The sequence below is a fragment of the Jaculus jaculus genome, chromosome 23 (assembly GCF_020740685.1).
Source record: "Jaculus jaculus isolate mJacJac1 chromosome 23, mJacJac1.mat.Y.cur, whole genome shotgun sequence".
NCBI lineage: Eukaryota > Metazoa > Chordata > Mammalia > Rodentia > Dipodidae > Jaculus > Jaculus jaculus.
This window is the reverse complement of record NC_059124.1, coordinates 9,421,999-9,446,049: the sequence shown is the minus strand read 5'-3', so window position 1 is coordinate 9,446,049 and position 24,051 is coordinate 9,421,999. Positions and strand designations below refer to the sequence as shown.

The following is a 24,051-nucleotide window of genomic DNA, read 5'->3' as shown; positions in this document are numbered from 1 at the left end:
CTCCAGTTTGTGATGATCCTCCTGCCTTCTGCCTCCCAAGTGCTGGGATTACCAATGTAATCCCACACCTGGCCTGGGACAGACGTTTTTACACAGGTTTGAGGCTGAGTGAAGCTTCTGCTGGGGACCAGGTGCATCTGAGGACTGGGTGAGGGCATGAAGGCGCCCTTCTACCCAATCCTGGAGCTGCATCCCCCCAGCATGGCCTGAACACAGAGGAAGTAAGAGGTATTTCCTGTGTCAGGGCTGAGACACTGGCCACAAGAAGTCTAAAATGAGTTTAGCGCCATCTCAGAGCTGTTCACGGAGTCCTTTCCGAACGTCGCGCTCCAGAGAAGGTAGGATTATGTGAATTAGTAGAAGGGGGAAGCAGAGGTAGCAGGCGGATGATGGGGAGAGAAGCGCAGTCTTCTTTCCTAGGCTGTCATTGTCTCAGGCCCTGGGTGGCTTGCTTGCACTGTTGGCTAGCTGCCAGGGAGGGAGGCTACGAAGGGCAAGGTGTGCACAGAAGCGTGCAGGCGTGAGCTAGCCTCCTGCCCACTGCACTCCTGGTTCTTACTTCCTGTCTGTGACAGAAAGTAGCCCTGCCCCGTGGCTTATCTTAGCCAAGAGCAGCACCCAGCCCATCGGGGCGATGGGACAGGTTCCAGAGGTCCTAAGGAGGTACGGAAACTGGTCCCAGATGTGTGCTCTTGGGAGCTGAAGGACGGAGAAGCTGGAGCAAGCAGTCCCCCCTCTGAAATGTGAGTGGGGGGGGGGTTGAACAAGCCCGTCCCCGGGGGTCGCTGGGGCCTCCAGGTAGAGCTTGGTTTCTTTGTCCCTCTGCGCTCTGGGGTTGAGATCTGTCTAAGCACACCTGCATGGAGTTCCCTGGTTCTGCGCCCGTGTCCATCTAGGTAAAAGGAGATCTTCCTTAGGCTGGGGCTGGGCTCCCTTCCTCCTCTGACTCACACGTCTGTGCACAGGCTGGTTTGCTACCACGGGCACGCAGGTCCTGGTCGGTGTGTCGGCGGGGATCTGCATGTACACACACCTCTGTGTGTCCGCATACATAAGGTGTGCTGTTACGCGCGTACGTCCATGTTAGTGAGCGTGTGTGGGTTTTCTGCGGGTCTCCACGGCTCTCCTCTCCACTGGTGAACGAAAAGCCCAGTGTTCCTTCTTCTCTGAGGCAGCTGCTGTTTCTGTCTTTTATTTTTTTATTTATTTATTTTTTAATTTTTTTCATCTGCCTTACTACCTGGCCTCTTCCTTAAGGCAGGAAAGGGGTCTGTGCTGCCCCTCCCCCACACATACACCCCCTCCTGCCGTATTTCCTCTCTGCCTCCTTTTTGGCTGTTTCCCCCACATCTGCCATCTGGCCTGGCACAGTGCCCATGCAGCGCCACAGACAGGAGTCCAGGGCTCAGCGAAGCAGGGAATGGCTTGGGGACCAGGCAGGGTCTGGTAAATTGGCCTTGCTGCGTGACTGTCAGAAGGAAGTAGCTTTTTTTGTTTGTTTGTTTGTTTTTCTGTTTTTCAAGGTAGGGTCTCACTCTAGCCCAGGCTGACCCGGAATTCACTATGTAATCTCAGGGTGGCCTCAAATTCAGGGCAATCCACCCACCTACTTCTGCCTCCTGAGTCCTGTGATTAAAGGTCTGTGCCCACCATGCTGAGCAGAACTAGCTTTTTCAAAAATAGGCGCCACCATAAAAAAAAGAAAGCCAAGAACTTCTCTTCTTTAGGCTAGGGTAATCATGCCTGGGGTGGGGGTGCATACCTTGAATGCCAGGTAGGAGGACCGTTGTGAGTTTGAGGCCAGCCTGGCCTACAGAGTGAGTTTCAGGTCAGCCTGGACTAGAGTAAGACCCTGCCTAAAAAAAATAAAAGCAACAATAGCCAAAAAAGGGTAATGACTCCATAGCCATCTCCTTTACTAAGGGATTCCTCATCTCAACTTTGAGGAGTAGCTCAAGGAATCCATTATGGTCTACTTAAACATTATAACTAGAATCGATTCCTTCACTCAGTGCCCCGTATGTCCTTCCTAGTTGTAAGGAGCTACTGATTCTGCAAGGAGTGGTTAAGAATGATAGGGTAAACGGGCGTGGTAGAGCACTCCTTCAATCTCAGCACTTGGGAAGCGGAGGTAGGAGGATCGCCATGAGTTTGAGGCCACTCTGAGAGTACATAGTGAATTCTACGTCAGCCTGGTCTGGAGCAAGGCCCTACCTTGGGGGAAAAAAAATGTGGGGGTTGGAGGGATGGCTTAGTGGTTAAGGCACTTGCCTGTAAAGCCAAAGGGCCCAAGGGTTAAAGGTGTGTACCACTACACCTGGTTTTAAAAGTATTTTTTTGTTGTTGCTTATTTGAGAGACAGAAAGAGGCAGAGAGAGAGAGAGAGAGAGAGGATGAAAATATGGGTGCAGCATGGTCTCTTGTAACTGTAAACAAACTACAGATGCATGTGCCACTTTGTACATCTGACTTTATGTGGGCTAGCCCAGGCTGACCTAGAATTCACTATGTAGTCTCAGGCTGGCCTTGAACCTCTGCCTTCCGAGTACCAGAGTTAAAGGTGAGCACCACAGAGCCTGGTTTAAGTGCTGCTTTTTTTTTTTTTTTCATTTTTTTTTTCGAGGTAGGGTCTCGTTCTAGCCCAGGCTGACCTGGAATTCACTGTGTAATCTCAGAGGGTGGTCTTGAACTCATGGTGATCCTCCTACCAGCCTCCCGGGTGCTGGGATTAAAGGGGTGCACCAGTAATCCTAGTTCAAGTGCTTCTTAAAAAAATATTTATTTTATTTTATTATTTTTTATTTGGAAGCAGAGAGAGAGAGAGAGAGAGAGAGGAGACAGAGAATGGGTGTGCCAGGGCCTCTAGCCACTGCAAACAAACTCCAGATGCATGTGCTCCCTTGCGCATCTGGCTTATGTGGGTACTGGAGAATCAAATCTGGGTCCTTTGGCTTTGCAGTCAAACGCCTTAACTGTTAAGCCATCTCTCTAGCCCTTAGGTGCTTTTTTTTTTTTTTTTTTTTTTTGAGACCAAGTCTCCTTTTGTGGCTCAAGCTGGCCAACACACTTCTGGGCTCGTGCCATCCTCCTGCCTCAGTGCTTTAGTACTTGGGAGGGGGGGATTGTAATTAGGCATGTTTGTGTGTGTGCGTTAAAGAAAAGAAGTTTGTGTTACCAGTGTTCATAGGGAATTACTAAGGAAGTGGTTATTAAAATGTATTTCAATGGAACAAATGAGGAAGGAAGTGAGACAAGTTGCCCATGGGCACAGATTTCTTAGAGACACCTGTAAAAGGTGCTGTGCCCAGCACTCGTCCATTCTAGTTAAAGCTGCACAGCCCAGCTTGAACTTTGGAGCCGGGCGGTCCCGGGTTTGGGTGCTGCCTTGGCCTCTGTGGCCAGCTCTTGAGGCTCTTGTTTCCTGTAACGAGGACAAACACACCTCCCTCAAAGAATTGTCAGAAGGACTAGAGATTACGTGTACAATATCCCTGGGGTACGGTGACTGATCAGTAAGTGACAGCCACGATTGCCCCACTATGTGGTGGAGTAGGTGCTGGGATACAAAGATCAATAAGCTATAGTCCACAGCCTCTCCCTCAAGGAGCTCACAGTCTGCAGGGTGAGGCTGTATGTATACACGGAAACAGCTGTGCACCCAAGGGCTGGACCACAACTGCCCCACTGGGAAAGGCAGAGCCAGTGAAGGACTCACGGGGTCCTGAGAAAGGACTGGTTTTGCCAGGTGGGGGTACATACCCCACGCTGAATAAATGCCATATGCAATGGGAGACGTCTGAAAGCACAAGATATAATGCAAAACTGCATTAGCTTGCGGGACGAGGCGACGCATACCTTTAATCCCAGTGCTCAGGAGGCAGAGGTAGGAGAATCACCATGAGTTTGAGATCACTCTGAGACTACATATAGTGAATTCCAGGTCAGCCTGGGCTAGAGTGAGACCCTACCTCGAAAAACCACCCCCCAAAATTGCACTGGCTTAATTTAACATTTTATTAATTTATTTACTTGACAGAGAAAGGGGTGGGGGAGAAAAGAGACAGAGAAAAAATGAGTGCGCCAGGGCCTCCAGCCACTGCAAATGAACTCCAGACACATGCGCCCCCTTGTGCATCTGGCTAACGTGGGTCCTGGGGAATCAAACCAGGGTCCTTTGGGTTTGCAGACAAATGCCTTAACCGCTAAGCCATCCCTCCAGCACTGCATTGGCTTGCTTTTTTTTTTTTTTCAATTAAAAACATATTTTATTGGTTCTGTATTTTATTTTTTTTTAATTTTTTATTTATTTATTTGAGAGCGACAGACACAGAGAGAAAGACAGATAGAAGGAGAGAGAGAGAACGGGCGCGCCAGGGCTTCCAGCCTCTGCAAACGAACTCCAGACGCGTGCGCCCACTTGTGCATCTGGCTAACGTGGGACCTGGGGAACTGAGCCTCGAACCGGGGTCCTTAGGCTTCACAGGCAAGCGTTCAACCGCTAAGCCATCTCTCCAGCCCTGGCTTGCTTTTGTGAGTGATGCTCCAACCACATGGGATGGGGGTCGGGACCACGTATGCAGAAGCAAGCTTGTTGTTTGCTTTTCGGAATACTTATGTCCCGTTTGGTACTACAGTAGCCCCTTGTGTTTGTAAAGGATTGGTTTTCAGACCTCCTCAGATGTCAGAATTTTTTTCTTTCTTTCAAAATTCTTGGATGCTCAAGCCTCATATGAAATGGAATAGGGATTTTTTTTTTTTTTTTTTTTTTTTTTTTTTTTTGGCAACAAAGATGTCCCAAGTCTGAGATAAAGGTGTAGGCTGGGTAGGTTCTTCATGAGGCAGAACCTATTCCAGGCCCTTCTCCTATTGTCAGCAATTCTTGATGCTCCTTGGCTGGAGTGCCCAGTCTTGTGTCTGCCTCTTGTCTCTTGGCCATCCACTGTGTCTCCTCTCTCACTTCCTTTTTAAAATTTTTATTTATTGCCGGGCATGGTGACTCACTCCTTTAATCCCAGCACTCGGGAGGCAGAGGTAGGAGGATCGTAGTGAGTTCAAGGCCACCATGGGACTACACAATGAATTCCAGGTTGGTCAGACTGAGCTAGAGTGAGACCCTACCTCAAAAAAGAAAAAAACAAAACAAAAAAAGCCGGGCGTAGTGGCTCACACTAGAGAATGGGCACACCAGGGCCTCTAGCTACTGCAAATCTGCAAATGAACTGTAGACACGTGTGCCACCTTGTGCATCTGGCTTATGTGGGTACTGGGGGAATCGAACCTGAATTTTTAGGTTCACAGGCAAGCACACCTTAATGGCTAAGCCATCTCTCCAGTCCTCTCCTGTCATTTTATAAGAATAACAATGTTGCCTGGCATGGTGGCGCACGCCTTTAATCCCAGCACTTTGGAGGCAGAGGTAGGAGGATCGCCATGAGTTCGAGGCCACCCTGAGACTCCTTAGTGAATTCCAGGTCACCCTGGGCTAGAGTGAGACCCTACCTTGAAAAACAACAACAACAAAGGATACCAATGTCAAATGTGAACATTTGATAAAGCTATGAAAACAGATTTTGTTTAGTAAGTGATGCCGTTTCCTGGGAGGATCTGACCTCTGGGCTGTTCTGCAAAGGCGGCTGAGTGCAAGCAGCAGCACGGTGGTCCTGAGAGCAGAGCTCTGGCTACCAAGATGGATGTGGAGGGTGGAGGAAGAGGAGTTGCGTGACTCTTGGACTTTGGGCTTAAGCAGTGTGTGCTCTGGGCCATCTACCATGGGGAGAATGAGGGAAAGGGGAGGTCCGAGTCCGGAGGGGTTCAAATCCCCGTTCTGATCTTGGCACGCTCAATTCAGTGTGTCTTCCAGCGTCCATCTCTGCCTGGCCTGTTCTGACGGCGGAACGCGTGTGGTCTCTCACGCGACCGCAGACTCCCAGTCCATTCCCTACCCGGCAGCCCGTGTGGTCAGGTAAACCTGGTCTTTCCTTTGCTTAGAACAGCGTCCACCACTGGATTCCTGCCGCTGAGACCTAGGCTCCATCCTCAGCCGCACGCTGTTCTGACCTCACGACTATCCCTCTCCTGTAGGCTCAGCCTTTTATTTTTATTTATTTGTTATTTTTATTTTTTGGGGGGGGTTTGATTTTGTGAGGTAGGGTCTTTACTCTAGCCCAGGGTGACCTGGCATTCACTAAGGAGTCTCAGGGTGGCCTCGAACTCATGGCGATCCTCCTACCTCTGCCTCCCGAGTGCTGGGATTAAAGGCGTGCGCCACCACGCCCGGCTTGCTAGCCTTTTATTTTTGTTTCTTTTCCTCGACCTCATCCAACACACACCCCCTCTCTCGTTCTCTCTTTCTTTTCTCTCTCTCTGCGTACCTGTGCCACAGTGTGCGTGTGGAGGTCAGAGGACAACCTCCCTAGAGGTGCTCCCTGCCAGTCACCTTGTCTTTGAGACAAGGCATCTGGAGTAGTATTTTCTGTAATATTTTATTTATTATTATTTGAGAGAGAGAGAGAGAGAGAGAAATAGGCAGGTAGAAGGAGAGAGAACGGTGGAATAGTATTTATATAGAACCTACACATATCCTCCTGTGTACTTTTTTTTGAGGTAGGGTTTCACTCTAGCTCAGACTGACCTGCAATTCACTATATTCAGGGTGGCCTCCAACTCTTAGTGATCCTCCTACATCTTCCTCCCAAGTGCTGGAATTAAAGGCATGCGCCACCATGCCCAGCTTCTTTTGATGTGTGTGTTTTTTTTTTTAATGTGAGAGTGACAGAGAGAGAAAGAGACAGAGAGAGAGGCGGGGGGGGGGGGGAGAATGGACGCGCCAGGGCCTCCAGCCACTACAAACGAACTGCAAACGCATGTGCCCCCTTGTGCATCTGGCTAACATGGGTCCTGGGGAATCCAGCCTGGAACTGGGGTCCTTAGGCTTCACAGGCAAGCACTTAACTGCTAAGACATTTCTCCAGCCCTTTTCATGGTTTTTGAGGTAGGGTCTCACTGTAGCCCAGGCTGACCTGGAATTCACTATGTAGTCTCAGGGTGGCCTTGAACTCACAGTGATCCTCCTACCTCTGTCTCCTGAGTGCTGGGATTAAAGGCGTGCACCACCACGCCCAGCAACTTGCTCTTTCTTGTTACTGGACTTCCTCTAATGGAATTCGAAGTAGATGGGGCACAGCCTTTTTTTTTTCTTTTTTCTGTTTTTTCGTAGTAGGGTCTCACTCTAACCCAGGCTGACCTGGAATTCACTATGTAGTCTCAGGGTGGCCTCGAACTCACAGCAATCCTCCTACTCTGCTTCCTGAATGCTGGGATTAAAGGTGTGCATCACCACGCCCAGCTAGAGCCTTTGTTTTGTGCATACTCTGCATGGACAGACAGGCCGGACCCTTCTGAAAGATTCGGAAGGTTTGAGGAAGGAAGAAAGGGATCTTGGGTTCATAGTACCACAATCTTCAACCAAGCTCTTGAAGTAAAGTCTGCTTTGATTTTATTTATTTACTTATTTATTTATTGCTTTTTTGAGGTAGAAACAGCCCAGGCTGACCTGAAAACTGTAAAAAACTAAAAATTCAAAAAAATTTAAAAAGGATGTATACATTTTATAGTCTGGCTATCAGTTTGATATCTTGCCGTCACGTATGTTTCTCAATCTGTATTTATCCATCCCATCAATAAATGTTAATGATAAAATACTCAAAACAAAAAAACTCACTATGTAGTCTCAGGGTAGCCTGGAACTCACAGCCCTCCTCCTGCCTCCTGAGTCCTGGTAATGACTACTCAAACTCCTCCATTGTGCCCCCAGGTAAGGAAAATAGGGTTTAGAGGTTATGTTTTCTGAGGTCACATAGCTAGGCATATGGCAAAGCCAGGACAGTAGTCAGTCCATGACTGCAAGGTGGGTATTTGACGCTGTAATCAGAAAGGGCTGGAGAAGGCAGTCAAGAAAGCCTTGGGCTGGAGACATGACTCAGTGGTGAAAGGCTTGCAAAGCCTTAATTGCCCAAATTAGGTTCTCAGCATGAAGCCAGATGCACAAAAGCAGTGCATGTCTGGAGTTCGTTCATTTGCAGGCGCAAGAGGCCCTACCGTGCTCTCTCCCAAATAAAGAGATAACAAATATGAAAAGTTTTGAAGTTGTCAGGCATGGTGGTACAAACCTAAATCCCAGCACTTGGGAGAGTAAGGTAGGATCCCTGTGAGATCGAGGCCAGACAGCTTGGGCTAGGGAGACACCCTATCTCGAAAAATACCAAAGGAAATTAAAAGAAAAGAGGGGGGCTTGGATGGCTTAGCGGTTAAGGCATTTGCCTGCAAAGTCAAAGGATCCCAGTTCGAGTCTCCAGGATCCACGTAAACCAGATGCACAAGGGGGAGCACGCGTCTGGAGTCCTGGCGCGGCCACTCTCTCCCTCTCTGTTAAATATATATATTCTATAAATATAAATATAAATATATATGGCTTTGAAGCTGAACAAAGACTTGGAAAGGAAAGCTGGCCAGTTTCGCTAAGCGTTTGTGACTGTGGCTCCGTGCCCTACGTGACTTTACTGTTGGCATGCTTTCCAATTCCAGGTCTCCTGTGCAGACGAAGCTGTGACGCCAGGAGCATCCCAGCCTTGGCGGCCATGACCCCCTCCCCCTTCCCCACGCCCCGACCGCGCTCGCTTTAGGAGAGACTCGGCTCCTCATCCAGACCATCCGAGTCGCGGCGGAAGCCATGCCCAGACTCCCGGGTGCCCCGTGATGCCCCAGCCCAGCGTCTCCTCCTCCACGCTGGCAGGATGTCGGCCGACTCCTCCACCAACGCCTCTTTTGCCAACAGCTCCGTGGCCCCGTGCCCGGACTACCGGGGCACGCATCTTCTGCACATGGTGGTCTACAGCCTGGTGCTGGCGGCCGGGCTGCCCCTCAACGCCCTGGCCCTGTGGGTGTTCCTGCGCGTGCTGCGCCTGCACTCGGTGGTCAGCGTGTACATGTGCAACCTGGCGGCCAGCGACCTGCTCTTCACCCTGTCGCTGCCCTTGCGCCTGTCCTACTACGCGCTGCACCACTGGCCCTTCCCGGACCTGCTGTGCCAGGCGTCGGGCGCCGTCTTCCAGATGAACATGTACGGCAGCTGCCTCTTCCTCATGCTCATCAACCTGGACCGCTACGTGGCCGTCGTGCACCCGCTGCGGCTGCGGCACCTGCGGCGGCCCCGCGTGGCGCGGCGCCTGTGCCTGGCCGTGTGGGCGCTGCTGCTGCTGCTGGCCGTGCCCGCCGCGCGCGCGCACCGGCCCTCGCCCTGCGCCCGCCGCCGCGCCCCCGCGCGCCTCTGCTTCGAGAGCTTCAGCGACGAGCTGTGGAAGAGCCGGCTGCTGCCGCTCGTGCTGCTGGCCGAGACGCTCGGCTTCCTGCTGCCCGGCGCCGCCGTCGCCTACTCGTCGGCGCGCGTCTTCCGCGCGCTCGCGCGCCCCGGCGCCCCGCAGAGCCGCCGCCGGCGCAAGACGGTGCGCCTGCTGCTCGCCAGCCTCGCCATCTTCCTGCTGTGCTTCGTGCCCTACAACGCCACGCTGGCCGTGTACGGGCTGCTGCGCGGCCAGCTCGTGCCCGCCACGCGGGCGGCCCGCGAGCAGGTGCGCGCCGTGCTCATGGTCATGGTGCTGCTGGCCAGCGCCAACTGCGTGCTGGACCCGATCGTGTACTACTTCAGCGCCGAGGGCTTCCGGAACACCCTGCGGAGCCTGGGCACGCCCCTGCGCGCCGGCACCGCGGCCGCCGCCAACGGGTCGAGGGGCACCGAAGCGCCCTCGGAGGCCGTCCCCGCCAGTGGGCACGACGCCACCGGCCAGGATCTGCCCCCAGCCCCCACTCCCGGGACGCCCTTCCTTCCGTGTTCCCTGGATTCGGCCCTCTGAGCGCAACCGGTGGCCTCGAGGGAAGCCGGCTGCGAGGGTGCGCGCACGTAGGGGAAGCGGGCTTCGAAGTAACTCCGAGTCTCGCTTGCGCGTAGAAAAGTGTGCAGACAGCCGGGCGTGGTGGCGCGCGCCTTTAATCCCAGCACTCGGGAGGCAGAGGTAGGAGGATTGCCGAGAGTTCGAGGCCACCCTGAGACTACATAGTGAATTCCAGGTCAGCCTCAGCTAGAGCGAGACCCTACTTCAAAGAGAAAAAGAAAAAGAAAAGAGAAAAGTGTGAAAGCAAGGGTGGAGGAAGGAGACAGTGCTACGGAGAGATTAATCCCTTCCAGCATGTGGGAATTCACTGCAGTTAAGGCAGCCTATGGCTAAGAACTGGAAAATGGGACAGAAAATGAACATTCTGCAGGGCGTGGTAGCGCACACCTTTAATCCCAACACTCAGGAGGCAGAGGTAGGAGGATCTCTATGGGTTCGAGTCCACCCTGAGACTACATAGTGAAGTCTTCCAGGTCAGCCTGGGCTAGAATGAGACCCTACCTTGAGAGACGAGAAGAAAAAGAAAGAACGAAGAGAGAGAGAAAATAAACATCCTGGATTTCGGATGCCACAGTCTGAGAGCTGAAGAGCCCTCAGGCCTGGTGGGCCAACTACACAGAAGTTCACCAACTGGCTTAAAAAAAAAAAGAAAGGAAGGAAGGAAGGAAAGATGAGTGCTAAGGGCATAATCAAGAGCCTGAGCACAGTGTGACAGCCCTCCACCACTCAGCTGTGTCCCAGCCCTCTGACTCTCATTCTCACCAGCTTTCTCCCCACAGCAAAGAGGCATAATGCAAAGGTTGATTTGATAAGGACAGAACTAGGTTTCTTCTTCTTAGTGACTTGTAACAGCTTAGGCCTGAGATTCAGCATGGAGTAGTGGAGACAGGATAGAATTTCAGATGGAGTCCTTACCTCTCAAATCCTAGTTCTTTTTTTTTAAATTTTTTTTATTAACAACTTCCATGATTATACAAAATACCCCATGGTAATACCCTCCCTTCCCCCACTTACCCCTTTGAAGCTCCACTCTCCATCATACCCCCTCCTCATCTCCATAAGTCTCTCTTTTACTTTTGATGTCTTGATCTTTTCCCCCTCTTATGATGGTCTTATGTAGTTAGTGTCGGGCACTGTGAGGCCATGGATATCCAGGCCATTTTGTGTCTGGAGGGAGCATGTTGTATGGAGTCCTGCCCTTCCTTTGGCTCTTACATTCTTTCTGCCACCTGTTCTGCAATAGACCCTGAGCCTTGGAAAGTGTGATACAGATATTGCAGTACTGAGCACTGCAGTCATTTCTTTCCATCACCATATCATCTTCTGAGTCGTCCCAAGGTCACTGCCATCTGAAAAGATGATTCTCAACCAAAAGTGAGAGTAGCATTAATATAAGGGTGTGAACGTTAACAGAAGTGCTTACTGGGCAGTTTGATAAGCACAGTATATACATTTGGCTAGACAATAGCAGATGTTACAACCCTAGGGCTCATGACTACCCCTGTTGTAAGTTTTCAGTATCAGGGATGTATTCCCTTCCCATGGAGCAGGCCTCTAGTCCAATTAGAGGGCAGTTTGTTTCCCCCATAACAGACGTGCCACTATTGCACCCGTTGGCTCATTTGGCCTGGCTGGCCAATTATTATAAGGCTTGCAGTGTCCACTGTTGAGTATCTTCACTGATGATTTCTTTTTCTCCCATTGAACTGTATGCAGAATGGCTTCTTCCAGGTTTCTGTCAGCTGGTCTACATGGAGATCCATCAAGATTTCTCAGTGGCCTTTCAGCCCAAGTATATGGAGTCTTCAGCAATATCAATTCCTAGTTCTTGATCTCCTGTCTCCTTCCACCTCTCTCAGGACCTCCTCCATTTCTAGGTCCTTATTAATTCTCATTCCCCTCCTCCTCTCCTGCCCCCTCCCTCTCCCTCCTGGATCTCTTGTAGCTCCAGCTGGCCTTGAATTCCTTGAGTTCTGGGATTATGTATCGCCAGTCCAGTTTAGTCAGTAATTTATACAATTTATAGAATGTTTGTTCTTGAGAATAGATCTCCCTGTATAGCTGCCACAGCCTGCTTCTCACACCTGAATTCTCTCTCCCTACTTTTCCCCTCTTGACTCCTCTTCCTTCCCCCATCTCCTTCCCCCTTTCTCCTCCTTAAAGGACAGCATTATTTGCACTAAAGTAGCAAGTCTCAAAATTTCGGTTTCGGATCCCTTTGTGCTCATGGAAACTGAGGGTCCCAAGGAGCTTTGCTCATTCTTCGTATTGTTGATACTCATCATATTAGAAATTTTAAGTAAGTTTTTAAACCACGGAAGCACATAAGCACACATTCCATTAGCCATGAGAACAGTAACGGCATCACATTTCATTAAACATTTCTGGTGAAACTACGCTGTTTACTTGTGAGTGGATGAGAATGAAAACGGTAGGTGACATCTTTGTACTATGAAAACAGTTTTGACCTCATGGACATCTTCAAAGAACTGGTCCCCAAATCACGCTTTGAGACCTGCACTTGTACTGAAGTATGGGGGTTCACACCTAACTTCTTCCAGGACGTTATTTTATGGCTCTTAAGAAAAGAGCATATTGCTCAGCACATTAATTGCTAATTTTGATCTATAAGGCTTGGGACATTCTGTGGAGCAGGTAGGAACTGCACCAAAATGTAGCACTACCAGAGAAGCAGCCCCAGGGGCACCTCTGGCACCAGACACAAATACTTCTCCGGGGATGGAAAAAGGAACCTGGTCACAGCCATAAGAGAAGAGAGTTTAAACAAATAAGGGGGAGGTGGTAGGATCGGGATAGTCTTGTGTTACTTTAGCAAGCTGGAAGGCAGCCGGATGGTCTCCTTCCCTCTTTACCCAAGTAGGGGCTGGGAAGAGCTGTAGAGTGGGCACTGTGGCATCTTCCCACCCTGATGTTGGGGAGGGCCTGTAAGTAGTAAGCCTTTTGTGTGACTTTTACGTGATCGCTTCAGTTGGTAATTTACAGGGGTAAAATGACCTCTGGTGGCCACACCTCGGAACTGCCTTAAATGCCTCAGCAGTAGCTTCCAGTTTCCGCTTTTCTGTTTGCGTTAGGGTTAGAGCCCCTCCCCCAGGTCCTGACACCAGTCGCTCCTACAGGCAGCCGGGGCAGTTAGTGCCCATCTCCCTCTATCCTCAGGGTCAGGACTTGTGCCTTTCCTGGCTGGAGATCGCCAGCAGCCCCAGGCCTCTCCCGCACCAGGGGGCTCCTCCGTGCCGGAATAGCTGGGCAGAACCTGTAAAGTTACCCACGTCTGGGGACCTTGTCCAACCCCGACAGCTATTTAAAGCTACTTGAACCTCTGGACTTCGCCTTTCCCAAGCAGCTGGATAGGATCTTAGCGTTATTTAAGGGGCTGGGGGCTGCTGATGTAGCTCAGCTGGGGGAGTGCTTCCCTCGCCTGCACAAAGCCCTGCGATCCGTCTCCAGTATCACATGAATCCAGGTACATGCCTATATTCCTAGCACATGGGAGGTGGGGGCAGGAAGGTCAGGAGTTCAAAGTCATCCTCAGCGACAATGTGTTGGAGTACAGCCTAGGATACATGAGATATTGACTCAAAAAAAAAAAGTGCCTTACGATGGCCCTCCGTGGTGAGCGTACTGTGGTAACTTCAGCTTTCTGAAGACTGGCGTGATAAGATCATGAATTTCATACCAGCATTCATAAGGCCCTGGGGGCCCTGGGTTTGATTCATGGCACTACAAACCTAAATAAGTAAACAAATAACATTAAAATTTTTTTTATGTATTTATTTGCTAGAGGGGAAAAGGCAGAGAGAAAGAGGGTTACCAGGGCTTACAGCCACTGCAAACAAACTCCAGATGCAGGGGCCACCTTGTTATCTGGCTTACGTGGGTCCTTGGGGATTGATCTTGGTCCTTTGGCTTTGCAGGCAAGTGCTCTAACCACTAAGCCATCTCTCCAGCCCACAAATAACATTTTTTGTTCTTGCTGTTTTTCAAGGTACAGTCTCACTCTAGCCCAGGTTGACCTGGAATTCACTATGTAGTCTCAGGGTGGTCTCAAACTCAGGATGACACTCCTACCTCTGCCTCCCGAGTGCTGGGAGTGAAGGCATGTGCCACCACGCCTGGCACTCCAGGGCTTCTAAGTTTTATGGTTATTGTCTTTCTTCTTCCACATCTGTACATAGATTGTAAGCTCCACAGGGCAAGGGTTTTGTTGGGTTCTCAGATGTACCTATTCACATCGTTCATTTATTCATGAGAGAGAGGGAGGGAGAGAATGGGTACACCACAATCTCTACCCACTGCAAACAAACTCCAGATGTATGCACTACCATGTGCATCTGGCTTACATGGGTTCTGGGGAATAGAACCGGGGTCCTTTGGCTTTTCAGGCAAGCACCTTACTGCTGAGCCATCTCTCCAGCCAACACTTGCATCTTGAAAAGTGCCTGGACAGAGAAGGTGTTCAATAAATATTCATTAAATGGGCAGGTGTGGTGGCGCACGCCTTTTTTTTTTTTTTTTTTAATTTTTTGAGGGAGCGTCTCACTTTTGTCCAGGCTGACCTGGAATTAACTCTGTAAGTCTCAGGGTGGCCTGGAATTCATGGCGATCCTCCTACCTCTGCCTCCCTAGTGTTGGGATTAAAGGCGTGCGCTGTGAGATTACATAGTGAATTCCAGGTCAGCCTGTGCTAGAGTGAGACCCTACCTCGAAAGAAAAAACAAAATTCATTAAATGAATGGACAGTCAGACCTTGCTGTGAAGTGGTTCACTGTCTAAAGGGGACTACAGAACACACAGACTACAACTGTGATGCAAGACAGAAGATGGAGGAAGGTAGAGGACAGTGTTGGTAGTTAATTTAGCGGGTAATGGGAAGCTCTGAAGGTTGTCAAGTGAGGTTTGCTCACGCAGACATATCTGTAGTATAAAACTGCAGGGGAACGAAGTGGGAATGAGTAAAGAGGGGAGGGCGCATGAGCCGTCCCAACAGCTGGGGAGAAGCGTGAGCTCGACCAGCAGGAGTCGATGGACATGGGTCATCTTCACAGTCAGAGCTCCGGTGGTCAAGCTTGGAAGGACTGTCTTTACACAGTCCAGTGTCCAAAGGGGTTCCACCATGACAACAAAGAGCAGGGTAAGAACTTGTTGCAGGTGGGTTGGAGGACGGCTTAGCCGTTCCGGCACTTGCCTGCAAAGCCAAAGGACCCAGGTTTGAGTCCTCCAAATGACCCACATAAGCCAGACACACAAGCTGGAGTTTGTAAAAACAAAACAAAACAAAAAACCACCACCACCACCAACAACAAAAAAAGTTGGAGAGATGGCTTAGCAGTTAAGGCATTTGCCTGCAAAGCCAAAGGACCTCAGTTCAAGTCCCCAGGACCCATGTAAACCAGATGCACAAGGTGTGGCATACATCTGAAGTTCATTTGCAGTGGCTGGAGGCCTTGGCCTGTCCATTCTCTCTCTTTCAAATACTTTTAAAAAGCTGGGCGTGGTGGTGCACACCTTTAATCCCAGCACTTTGGGAGGCACAGGTAGGAGGATCACTGTGAGTTCGAGGCCACCCTGAGATTGCATAGTTAATTCCAGGTCAGCCTGGGCCAGAGTAAGACCCTACCTCGAAAAACCAAAAAAGAAAAAAAAAAGTTGTTTTTTTTTTTAATATAATCCCCCCAAAATATTCTTCTTCTGAGAAATGTTGTGTGAACACTGCAGTTCCAGATACTCTGGAGCCTGAAGCAGGAAAATTAAGAGTTCAAGGCTTGCTGGGCGTGGTGGCACACACCTTTAATCCCAGCATTTGGGAGGCAGATGTAAAAGGATTGTAAAAGGATTGCTGTGAGTTTAAGGCCACCCTGAGACTACATAGTGAATTCCAGAAAAGCCTGAGCTAGAGTGAAAACCTACATTGAAAAACCAAAGGCTAACTCGAGCAACATAGCAAGACCCTATTCCTAAACAAGTAAATATTCTGACTCCAGGATTTAAATTTACTGTTTAAGGCTCTTTCTCTGTGTGTGTATTGTTGTTTTCAAGGTAGGGTGTTGCTTTCTTTTCTTTTTTCTTTTTGAAATAGGTATCCTTTTATTAGTTTTTAATGTTTTTTGGTTTTTTTTTTTACTTTTTTTTTTGAGATAGGGTCTCACTCTAGTCCAGGCTGACCTGGAATTCACTATGTAGTCTCAGGGTGGCCTCACACTCATAGTGATCCTCCTACCTCTGCCTCCCGAGTGCTGGGATTAAAGGCGTGCGCCACCACGCAGCTATGTTTTTTCACTTAAAAAAATATATTTTATTTATCTGAACACAGAGAGATACAGATGCAGAGAGAGCGCGAGAGAGAGAATGGGTGCACCAGGGCCTCTAGCTACTGCAAAGGAATTCCAGATGCATGCACCACCTTGTACATCTGGCTTATGTGGGTACTGGAGAATCGAACCCAGGTCATTAAGCTTTACAGGCAAGTGCCTTAAACGATGAGACATCTCTACAGCCTTTTTTTTCCCCTTGAGGTGGGGGCTTACTCTAACCCAGGCTGACCTTGAACTCACTATGATCCTCCTACCTCAGCCTTCTGAATGCTTGTACTAACGGCATGTGCCAGCATGCCTGGCCTAGCTGTTCTAAAGGAATTTGCTGTGTCATCATCTGTCACTTACTGGCCCTTTCCCCCTTCCTTTTACATTTGCCTAGAACCCCTGTTATGGACACAGTATGTCGGAGAGGCCAAGAACTGGGCTCATCTATTTGTATTGTCCTGGGGCTGGAGAGATGGCTTAATGGTTGAGGCATTTGCCTGCAAAGCCAAAGGATCCTGGTTCCACTCTCTAAGACCCACATAAGCCAGATGCACAAGGGGGTGCATGCATGTGGAGTTTGTTCGCAGTAGCTGGAGGCCCTGGAGCGCCAATTCTCCCCTCACCTTCTCTCTGTCAAATAAATATATTGTCCTTAAGTACATCCCACAGGGGCTGGAAGGATGGATCAGTGGTTCAAGATGCTTGCTTGCAAAGCCTGATGGCCTGGGTTTTATCCCCCAGTACCCATGTAAACCCAGATGCACAAAGTGGCACATGCATCTGGAGTTCATTTGCAGTGGCTAGAGGCCCTGCATGCCTATTCTATCTTCCTGCTCACAAATAAATAAAATGTTAAATAAATATATCCCGTGAGCTACTCAGCAAACAATAGGTCATCCTGCTTGGTGGCAGACATAGGCAGTGTGGCTTAGACTTCCGGCACTTGGCCATGATCCCCTCCCCAAGGCTGAGATGTTCCCAACATCTCCAACTCAGTTGGAGGGCATGGTCTTGGATCTGGAGTTCCTCAAACACGATCTCCTCTATAGGACGGTAAGGAGAGTTGGGACTGGAGTATCAGTCATTCATCTTGAAATACAACGAATTCAGCAGAAACAGGCCTGAGGTAAGGATACCGAAGGACCAAGCACAAGGTCGGTCTTCCTTCTCCACTCTTTGCAGAGGCCCCCCCGGGGACCCAAGGCTAGGAGAATGCTCACGTGCTGTCCTTTCCAGGAGAACTGGAAGGTGAAGTTTCTCACTTGAGGTTTAGGGAAAACCAAAGGCTTCAAGGACTTTGGAATCAAACAAACGTGGCTAGTAATTTCAGCTGTCACTTCTCGTCAACGTGACCTTGGCCTGCTCGTCTCCCTGAGTCTCCGTTTCTGCCTCTGAGAAGCGGGGCTCACAGTGCCTGCTTGTGGGACGGTTGTGAAGGGCTGATGTGAAAGGCATGTACCAGCGCCCTAAGAAACGGGAGCCTCCTCGGCCCCAAGGCCGCGTGTGGGGCCGAGAAGCCTCACTTCTGGCCCAGAGCAAGGGCTCCAGGTGACCAGTCCGGATGAGCTCTGCAGGCGATCCGAACCAGGGCCAAGGGAACTGGCAGGACGCAGGCTGGGCGGGAGTCCAAGGTGCTGCGACTGGCCTGCTGGCCCAGGGGACACGCTCTTCCCGCGAGGCGGACCGGACGAGCCGAGCGGGCAGCGGGGAGCGGGGAGCGGGGAGGTGGGGTGCGGCGCGTGCAAGGCGGACGAGGGCCCGGGGCACACGCACAACCGAGGTGGAGCACGGCTCCCCGCGGGGAAGGAGCCGGGGCCCGCCAGGCCCAGGGTGGAGCTGGGCGAGGGGCCCGGGGCAGGAGCACCGCCGGGCCCGGCGAGGGGAAGCTCCAACCGAGGCCGGGCGGGGCCGACGCCGACGCCGACGCGGACGCGGCCGCGGCCTCGAAGTGCGGGCCGCCGCGGCCCTGGCCCACGGGTCAGGCGTCTGGCGGAATTATGGGATGCCGCGGCCAGGGGCGACGGGGACTATTATGGGCTGGAGGAGCCCTAGGAGACCGGGGACTATTATGGGCTGGCGAGGCCCCGCTCCAACTGGAGGCGGGAGGAAGGGGTGCGGGGCGGAAGGGGGGGGTGGAGGTGGAGGAGAGTATTATGGGCTGGAGGCCTCCTGCGACCAGAGGCTAGAGTATTATGGGCTGGCGAGGCCTTCAGTGGCCAGAGGGGGGAGCGGCGGGGGATGGCACCGGCTGCATGTGACCGAGGGGGGGGCCCCCCGAGCTGGGGGGTGATGGGTGGGGGTGGGGGAGCTTATTATGGGATAGCTCTTTGTACCTACTGCGAGGACTGCTTCTCCAGGAGATATTATGGGATGTCGCGTGTGGGAGGGGGAGGGGACCGGAGGGATATTATGGGATGGCGGTGCAGCGTGGGGAGGGCCGAGGAGCTCTTCCCCAAGCCCCCGGCCCGCCCCCCTCCCCCAGCACCCCCACCCCCCCGAGGTCAGCTTCCTTTTTTGCAGGGCCCCAAGGGAAGCACACCTGAGATGCAGCTCCCCGCAGGGTGGGTGGGGTTGGGGGGGGCCACCTCGACCCATGCCAGGCATCTCCCGTCCAAGCTGTCCAGCTGTCCAGCTTGGGCTGTGCAGAGGAGACCCGGTGGCCCCTGGGAAAATGGGGGGGAGAGCTTCACAAAGCAGGGTCAGGGTGGCCGGGCAGTGCCACCCACCTGCAAGTGGCCCCTTGCACTCCCACGCGGGCCGCTCTGCCCGTCGTCCACCAGTGGGGGGGGGGAGGCCCGGGCCCCTGCGCCCCGCCCCCGCCCCTCGGGGCCCTGTCCCCCCTCCCTCCGCGGCCACGGCCAGTGAAGCAGGCTATTATGGGATGGCTGCGCCCAGCGGCTCTGCAGGGAGGGGGCGGTCACCGCGGAATGTCTCCTGGGGCTGGCTATTACGGGATGGCCGCCTCTTTGGGGGGGGGGCGGGGGGCTATCGGGGAGGGTTATTATGGGATGGACTCCGCACGGGTGGGGCTGTCCTGGGGAGGTGACGCCCCAGGGAGGACAGGGAGGGGGAAGGTGCCGGGGAGGGTGGGGTGAGCCCTGGAGCCAGACCTGTGGGCTGGCAGAAGGGCCGGGCTGGAGATGTTCCTGGGGCCAGAGCTGTTTGCCAGGGCCTCTGGGGCGGGCAAGGCTCCACCGAGCCCGACCTGGGCCCTGGACACCTGGGTCCTTCACACATCTTGGAGGCTCCAGCGTTGCAGGGTGGTGGGGGGTGCCCCTAAGGGCTGCAGTGGGGCGTGGGAAGTGAGAGCTCCTAGGAGCTGCCTGGGTGCCTCACCTGAGTGGGGTTCCTGGGGAGCACACACCCCAGGGCTCCCTAAGTCTGGCTTCTTGCGGTTGAGCCTCGGGGACCACGGGCCAGGCAGGGAGCTGAGCATCAGGGTGCGGGGCTTTGGAGGGAGCAGCGTCCTCCCAGGAGACCCGCACGGCCTGCATCCTGGCCTCCTGTCACGGGACACTGGTGCTGGGACAGTTTTCCTCTCTGCAGTCTCCCCAAATTCCCTTTCCCGACAGGCGGAGAACACTGGCCCCATTGCGCTTCTGGGCAGAGTATCTGGGTTCACATAGAACAGGTGTGAAGAGGGGAATCATAGTACATTGTGGATGCTGAAAAGTCCAGGACAACCTCCTCACGGTGTTATTCTCTGTACTATATGGGGTGGAAACCGAATTCTAAGGCAACTGGCTAGAGAGGCTGTCCCCATGGGTGCTTTAATCAGCAGATTATGCCACCCTTCGTCTCTGAGGGCCAATCAGGCTAGTGGTTTACTTCTAATTTATCTGGGAGAGACACATGGGGCCAGAAAAGGGAGTGGGAGGCACGGAAGCCTGAAGACCAAGGAGGCTTAGGTGGGGTGGAGCGCGCCTTTAAACCCAGCATTAGGGAGGGAGAGGTAGGTAGCAGTTCAAGGCCAGCCTGGGGCTACACAATGAGTGCCTGGAGAGCCTGAGCTGCAGTGAGACCCTGCCTCAAAAAGAAAAAAAGACCCTAGAAACAGCACTCAAACACATCCTACCCTTCTCAGGAAGACAGGAAGGAATTTGAACCTTCTGAACCTCCTTGTGTGTATGTGGGGTGGGGGGCCCGAGAGGTGAGTAAGAGAGGCAAGGTAATAAGCAAAGAGGGGTAGCTGACAAAGGGTACCGGTATTTAATTAAATTAATTAATTTATTTTTGGTTTTACAAGGAATTCACTATGGAGTCTCAGGGTGCCCTCGAACTCACAGCAATCCTCCTACCTCTGCCTCTCCCAGTGCTGGGATTAAAGGCCTGCGCCACCACGCCTGGCTTAAGTGTTTTATTTTGAATGAACTTATATATTTGCAAGCAGAGAGAGAGAAGTATGGGTGTGCCAGAGCTTCTAGCCACGACAAATGAACTCCACATGCATGTGCCACTTTGTTTTGTTTTATTTATTTATTTGTTTTTGTTTGTTTGAGGTAGGGTCTCACTCTAGCCCACGTTGACCTGGGATTCTCTCTGTAGTCTCAGGGTCTCCTCGAACTCACGGCGATCCCCCTGCCTTTGCCTCCCGAGTGCTGGGATTAAAGGTGTGCGCCACCACGCCCGGCTCCTGCACCACTCACTATGTGCCTCCAACTTTACATGAATACTGGAGAATCAAACCCAGGTTGTTCGGCTTTGCAGGCAAGTGCCTTAATCTCTGAGCCATCTCTCCAGTCTGTACTAGTGTTTTAAATCACAGGCTAGAGAATGTGACTGCCTACTTGAAAACTTACTGGTTTATATTCTCCAGTCCTTGTAAACCATGGGTAACCTATCATGTCTTCATTTCTTTGTCTATCTATCTATGTAATCTATTCCTGAGTAGGAAGGAGAAATTTTCCTGAAAGAAGGAATGTCCACATTATTTATGGTTGTTAGATGTCAAGAGAACTATTACAGTGTTTCTACTTCTCAAATGGTATCTTTGTTTTTTTATTAGCAACTTCCATGATTATAAAAATATCCCATGATAATACCCTCCCTCCCCCCACTTTCCCCTTTGAAACTCCACTCTCCATCATATCCCCTCCCCCTCTCAATCAGTCTCTCTTTCATTTTTTTTTTAAATTTTTAAAATTTTTTTTTTATTTTTTGAGAGCGACAGACACAGAGAGAAAGATAGAGGGAGAGAGAGAGAATGGGCGCGCCAGAGCCTCCAGCCTCTGCAAACGAACTCCAGACGCGTACGCCCCCTTGTGCATCTGGCTAATGTGGGACCTGGGGAACCGAGCCTCGAACTGGGGTCCTTAGGCTTCACAGGCAAGTGCTTGACCGCTAAGCCATCTCTCCAGCCCCTCTCTTTCATTTTGATGTCATGATCTTTTCCTCCCATTATGATGGTCTTGTGTAGGTAGTGTCAGCACTGCGAGGTCATGGACATCCAGGCCATTTTGTGTCTGGGGAGAGCAGATTGTAAGGAGTCCTACTCTTCCTTTGGCTGTTACATTCTTTCTGCCACCTCTTCCACATTAGACCCTGAGCCTTGGAAGGTGTGACAGAGATATTTCAGTGCTGAGCATTCCTGTCACTTCTTTCCAGCACCATGATGCCTCTGAGTCCTTCCAAGGTCACTGCCATCTGAAAAGAGAAGATTCTCTACCAAAAGTGAAAGTAGCATTAATATAAGGGTATAAACATCAAGAAAAGTGCTTACTGGGCAGTTTGATAAGCATAGTATATACATTTAGCCAGACAGCAGCAGATATTACATTGCTAGGGCTCATGACTACCCCTGTTTTAAGTTTTCAGTATCAGGGATGTATTCCCTCCCATGGAGTGGGCCTCCAGTCCAATTAGAGGGAACTTGGTTTCCACCATGACAGATGTGCCACTATTGCACCCGTTGGCTCATTTGCCTTGCTGGCCAAATATAAGGCTTGCAGTGTCCACTGTTGAGTATCTTCACTGGTGATTTCTCTCTCTCCCATTGAGCTGCATGCAAAATGGCTTCTTCCAGCTTTCTCTCAGCTGGTCTACAGGGAGGAGGCTTTCACCTCAGCTCCAACAGGATTTCTCAGTGACCTTGCAGCCCAAGTGGATGGAGTTTTCAGCAATAGGGTCTTACCACCTATTCCTGGTGGGAAACCAAGGGCCTCAGCAATGGCCTATAATGCTTTGGGAGCATCAGGGACCTCCCTGGCCAACAACTCACTGGAAGGTATCCCATCCCTGGCACTGAAAACTTTCTAGCAAGAATCTATGGCTCCTGAGTGTTCCATTATCCAAAATATATATTTTTATGAGAGGGAAAGAGAGAATTGGCATACCAGCCTCCAGCCCTTGCAATTGAACACCAGATGTGTGTGCCATCTTGTGTGCATGTGCGAACTTGCGTGCTTGCGTCACCTTGTGCATCTGGCTTACATGGGATCTGGAGAGTTGAACATGGGTCCTTATGCTTTGCAGGCAAGTGCCTTAACAGCTAAAGCCATCTTTCCAGCCCTATTTTTTTTTAATTTATTATTATTAGTAGTAGCAGAAAGAGAGAATGAGAATGGGCACACCAGGCCCTCTAGCCACTACAAAGGAACTCCAGATGCATGTGCCACCATATGCATCTGGCTTATGTGGGTTCTGAGGAATTGAACCTGGATTCTTAGGCTTCTCAGGCAAGTGTCTTAACTGCCAAGCCATCTCTTTAGCCCTGACAATGGTATCTTAAACAGCCACCTCTTCTTCCCCCACCGCGGAGCACAAATTTTGTGAGGATAGACATATGGGGAAGTTTGGATTAGCAAATGGAGCCCCCATCTTGCTGTCAGAACTGAATGAGGGAATGGAGAAAATGGCACTGGCATGTGACAGTGAACACAGAAGGAGGGTGGCCCAGAGGAGGCGAGGTCAGTATTAAAAGGAAAAACAACCCACATGAATTTAAGAGGTGACAGTGGGAGCTTCTGGCGAGACGTCCGTTCTTGAATGCTGAAAAGATTCTAGTCAGTCCCGAGATCAGAAGGGAGTTAAATGCCGAACGCTAGGCCTTATACAAAGTCAGGCAGGAGGCAAGGAAGATTTTTCAGTATCACTGATACTCTGGTTACAGAGATTGTTATTTTAGCAAGCTTTTAAAAAAAATATTTTATTTATTTATTTTTTCTTGCTGGGCGTGGTGGTGCACACCTTTAATCCCAGCACTCAGGAGGCAGAAGTAGGAGGATCACCATGAGTTCAAGGCCACCCTGAGACTACATAGTGAGTTCCAGGTCAGCCTGGGCTAGAGTGAGACCCTACCTCGAAAAGTCAAAAAAAAAAGTTTTAGTTTTTAATTTCTATTTATTTATTTGAAATAGAGAGAAAGAAAGAGGCAGAAGAGAGAGGGAGAGAGAGAGAGAGAGGGGGAGAGAAAAAGAATGGGCACACCTGGACCTCCAGCCACTGCAAATGAACTCCAGCCACGTGCACCCCCTTGTGTATCTGGCTTAAGTGGGTCCTGGGGAATCAAACCCGGGTCCTTTGGTCTTGCAGGCAAATGTCTTAACTGCTAAGCCACCTCCACCTAGCCTTCCTCACCATCCCTAGAGAAAAGGCCTTGACCAGATAATATTCTCCTTTACAATTAAGAAGGACTCTTAGCCCAGCATGGTGGCACATGCTTTTAATCACAGAGGTGGGAGGATCACTGTGCTTTCAAGGCCACCCTGAGACTACATAGTGAATTCCAGGTCGGCCTGGGCTAAAGTAAGACCTTACCTTGAAAAAAACAAAAACAAACAAAAAAG

The 24,051-nt window shown here is 51.0% G+C and overlaps 1 protein-coding gene across 1 annotated transcript; it reads left to right on the top strand.

Annotated features, from left to right (window-relative positions):
* Nucleotides 1–597: 597 nt before the first annotated feature.
* Lpar5 (lysophosphatidic acid receptor 5) lies at nt 598–9,908 on the top strand. Its single transcript, XM_045139803.1, has 2 exons — nt 598–743; nt 8,584–9,908. Exon 2 carries the CDS (start codon nt 8,793–8,795, stop codon nt 9,906–9,908), a length of 1,116 nt encoding a protein of 371 aa, XP_044995738.1. The 5' UTR covers nt 598–743; nt 8,584–8,792.
* Nucleotides 9,909–24,051: the final 14,143 nt, after the last annotated feature.

Bases quoted from the DNA above. Each gene is read 5' to 3' on its own strand.
- Lpar5 (XM_045139803.1), top strand. From the start codon at position 8,793: ATGTCGGCCGACTCCTCCACCAACGCCTCTTTTGCCAACAGCTCCGTG.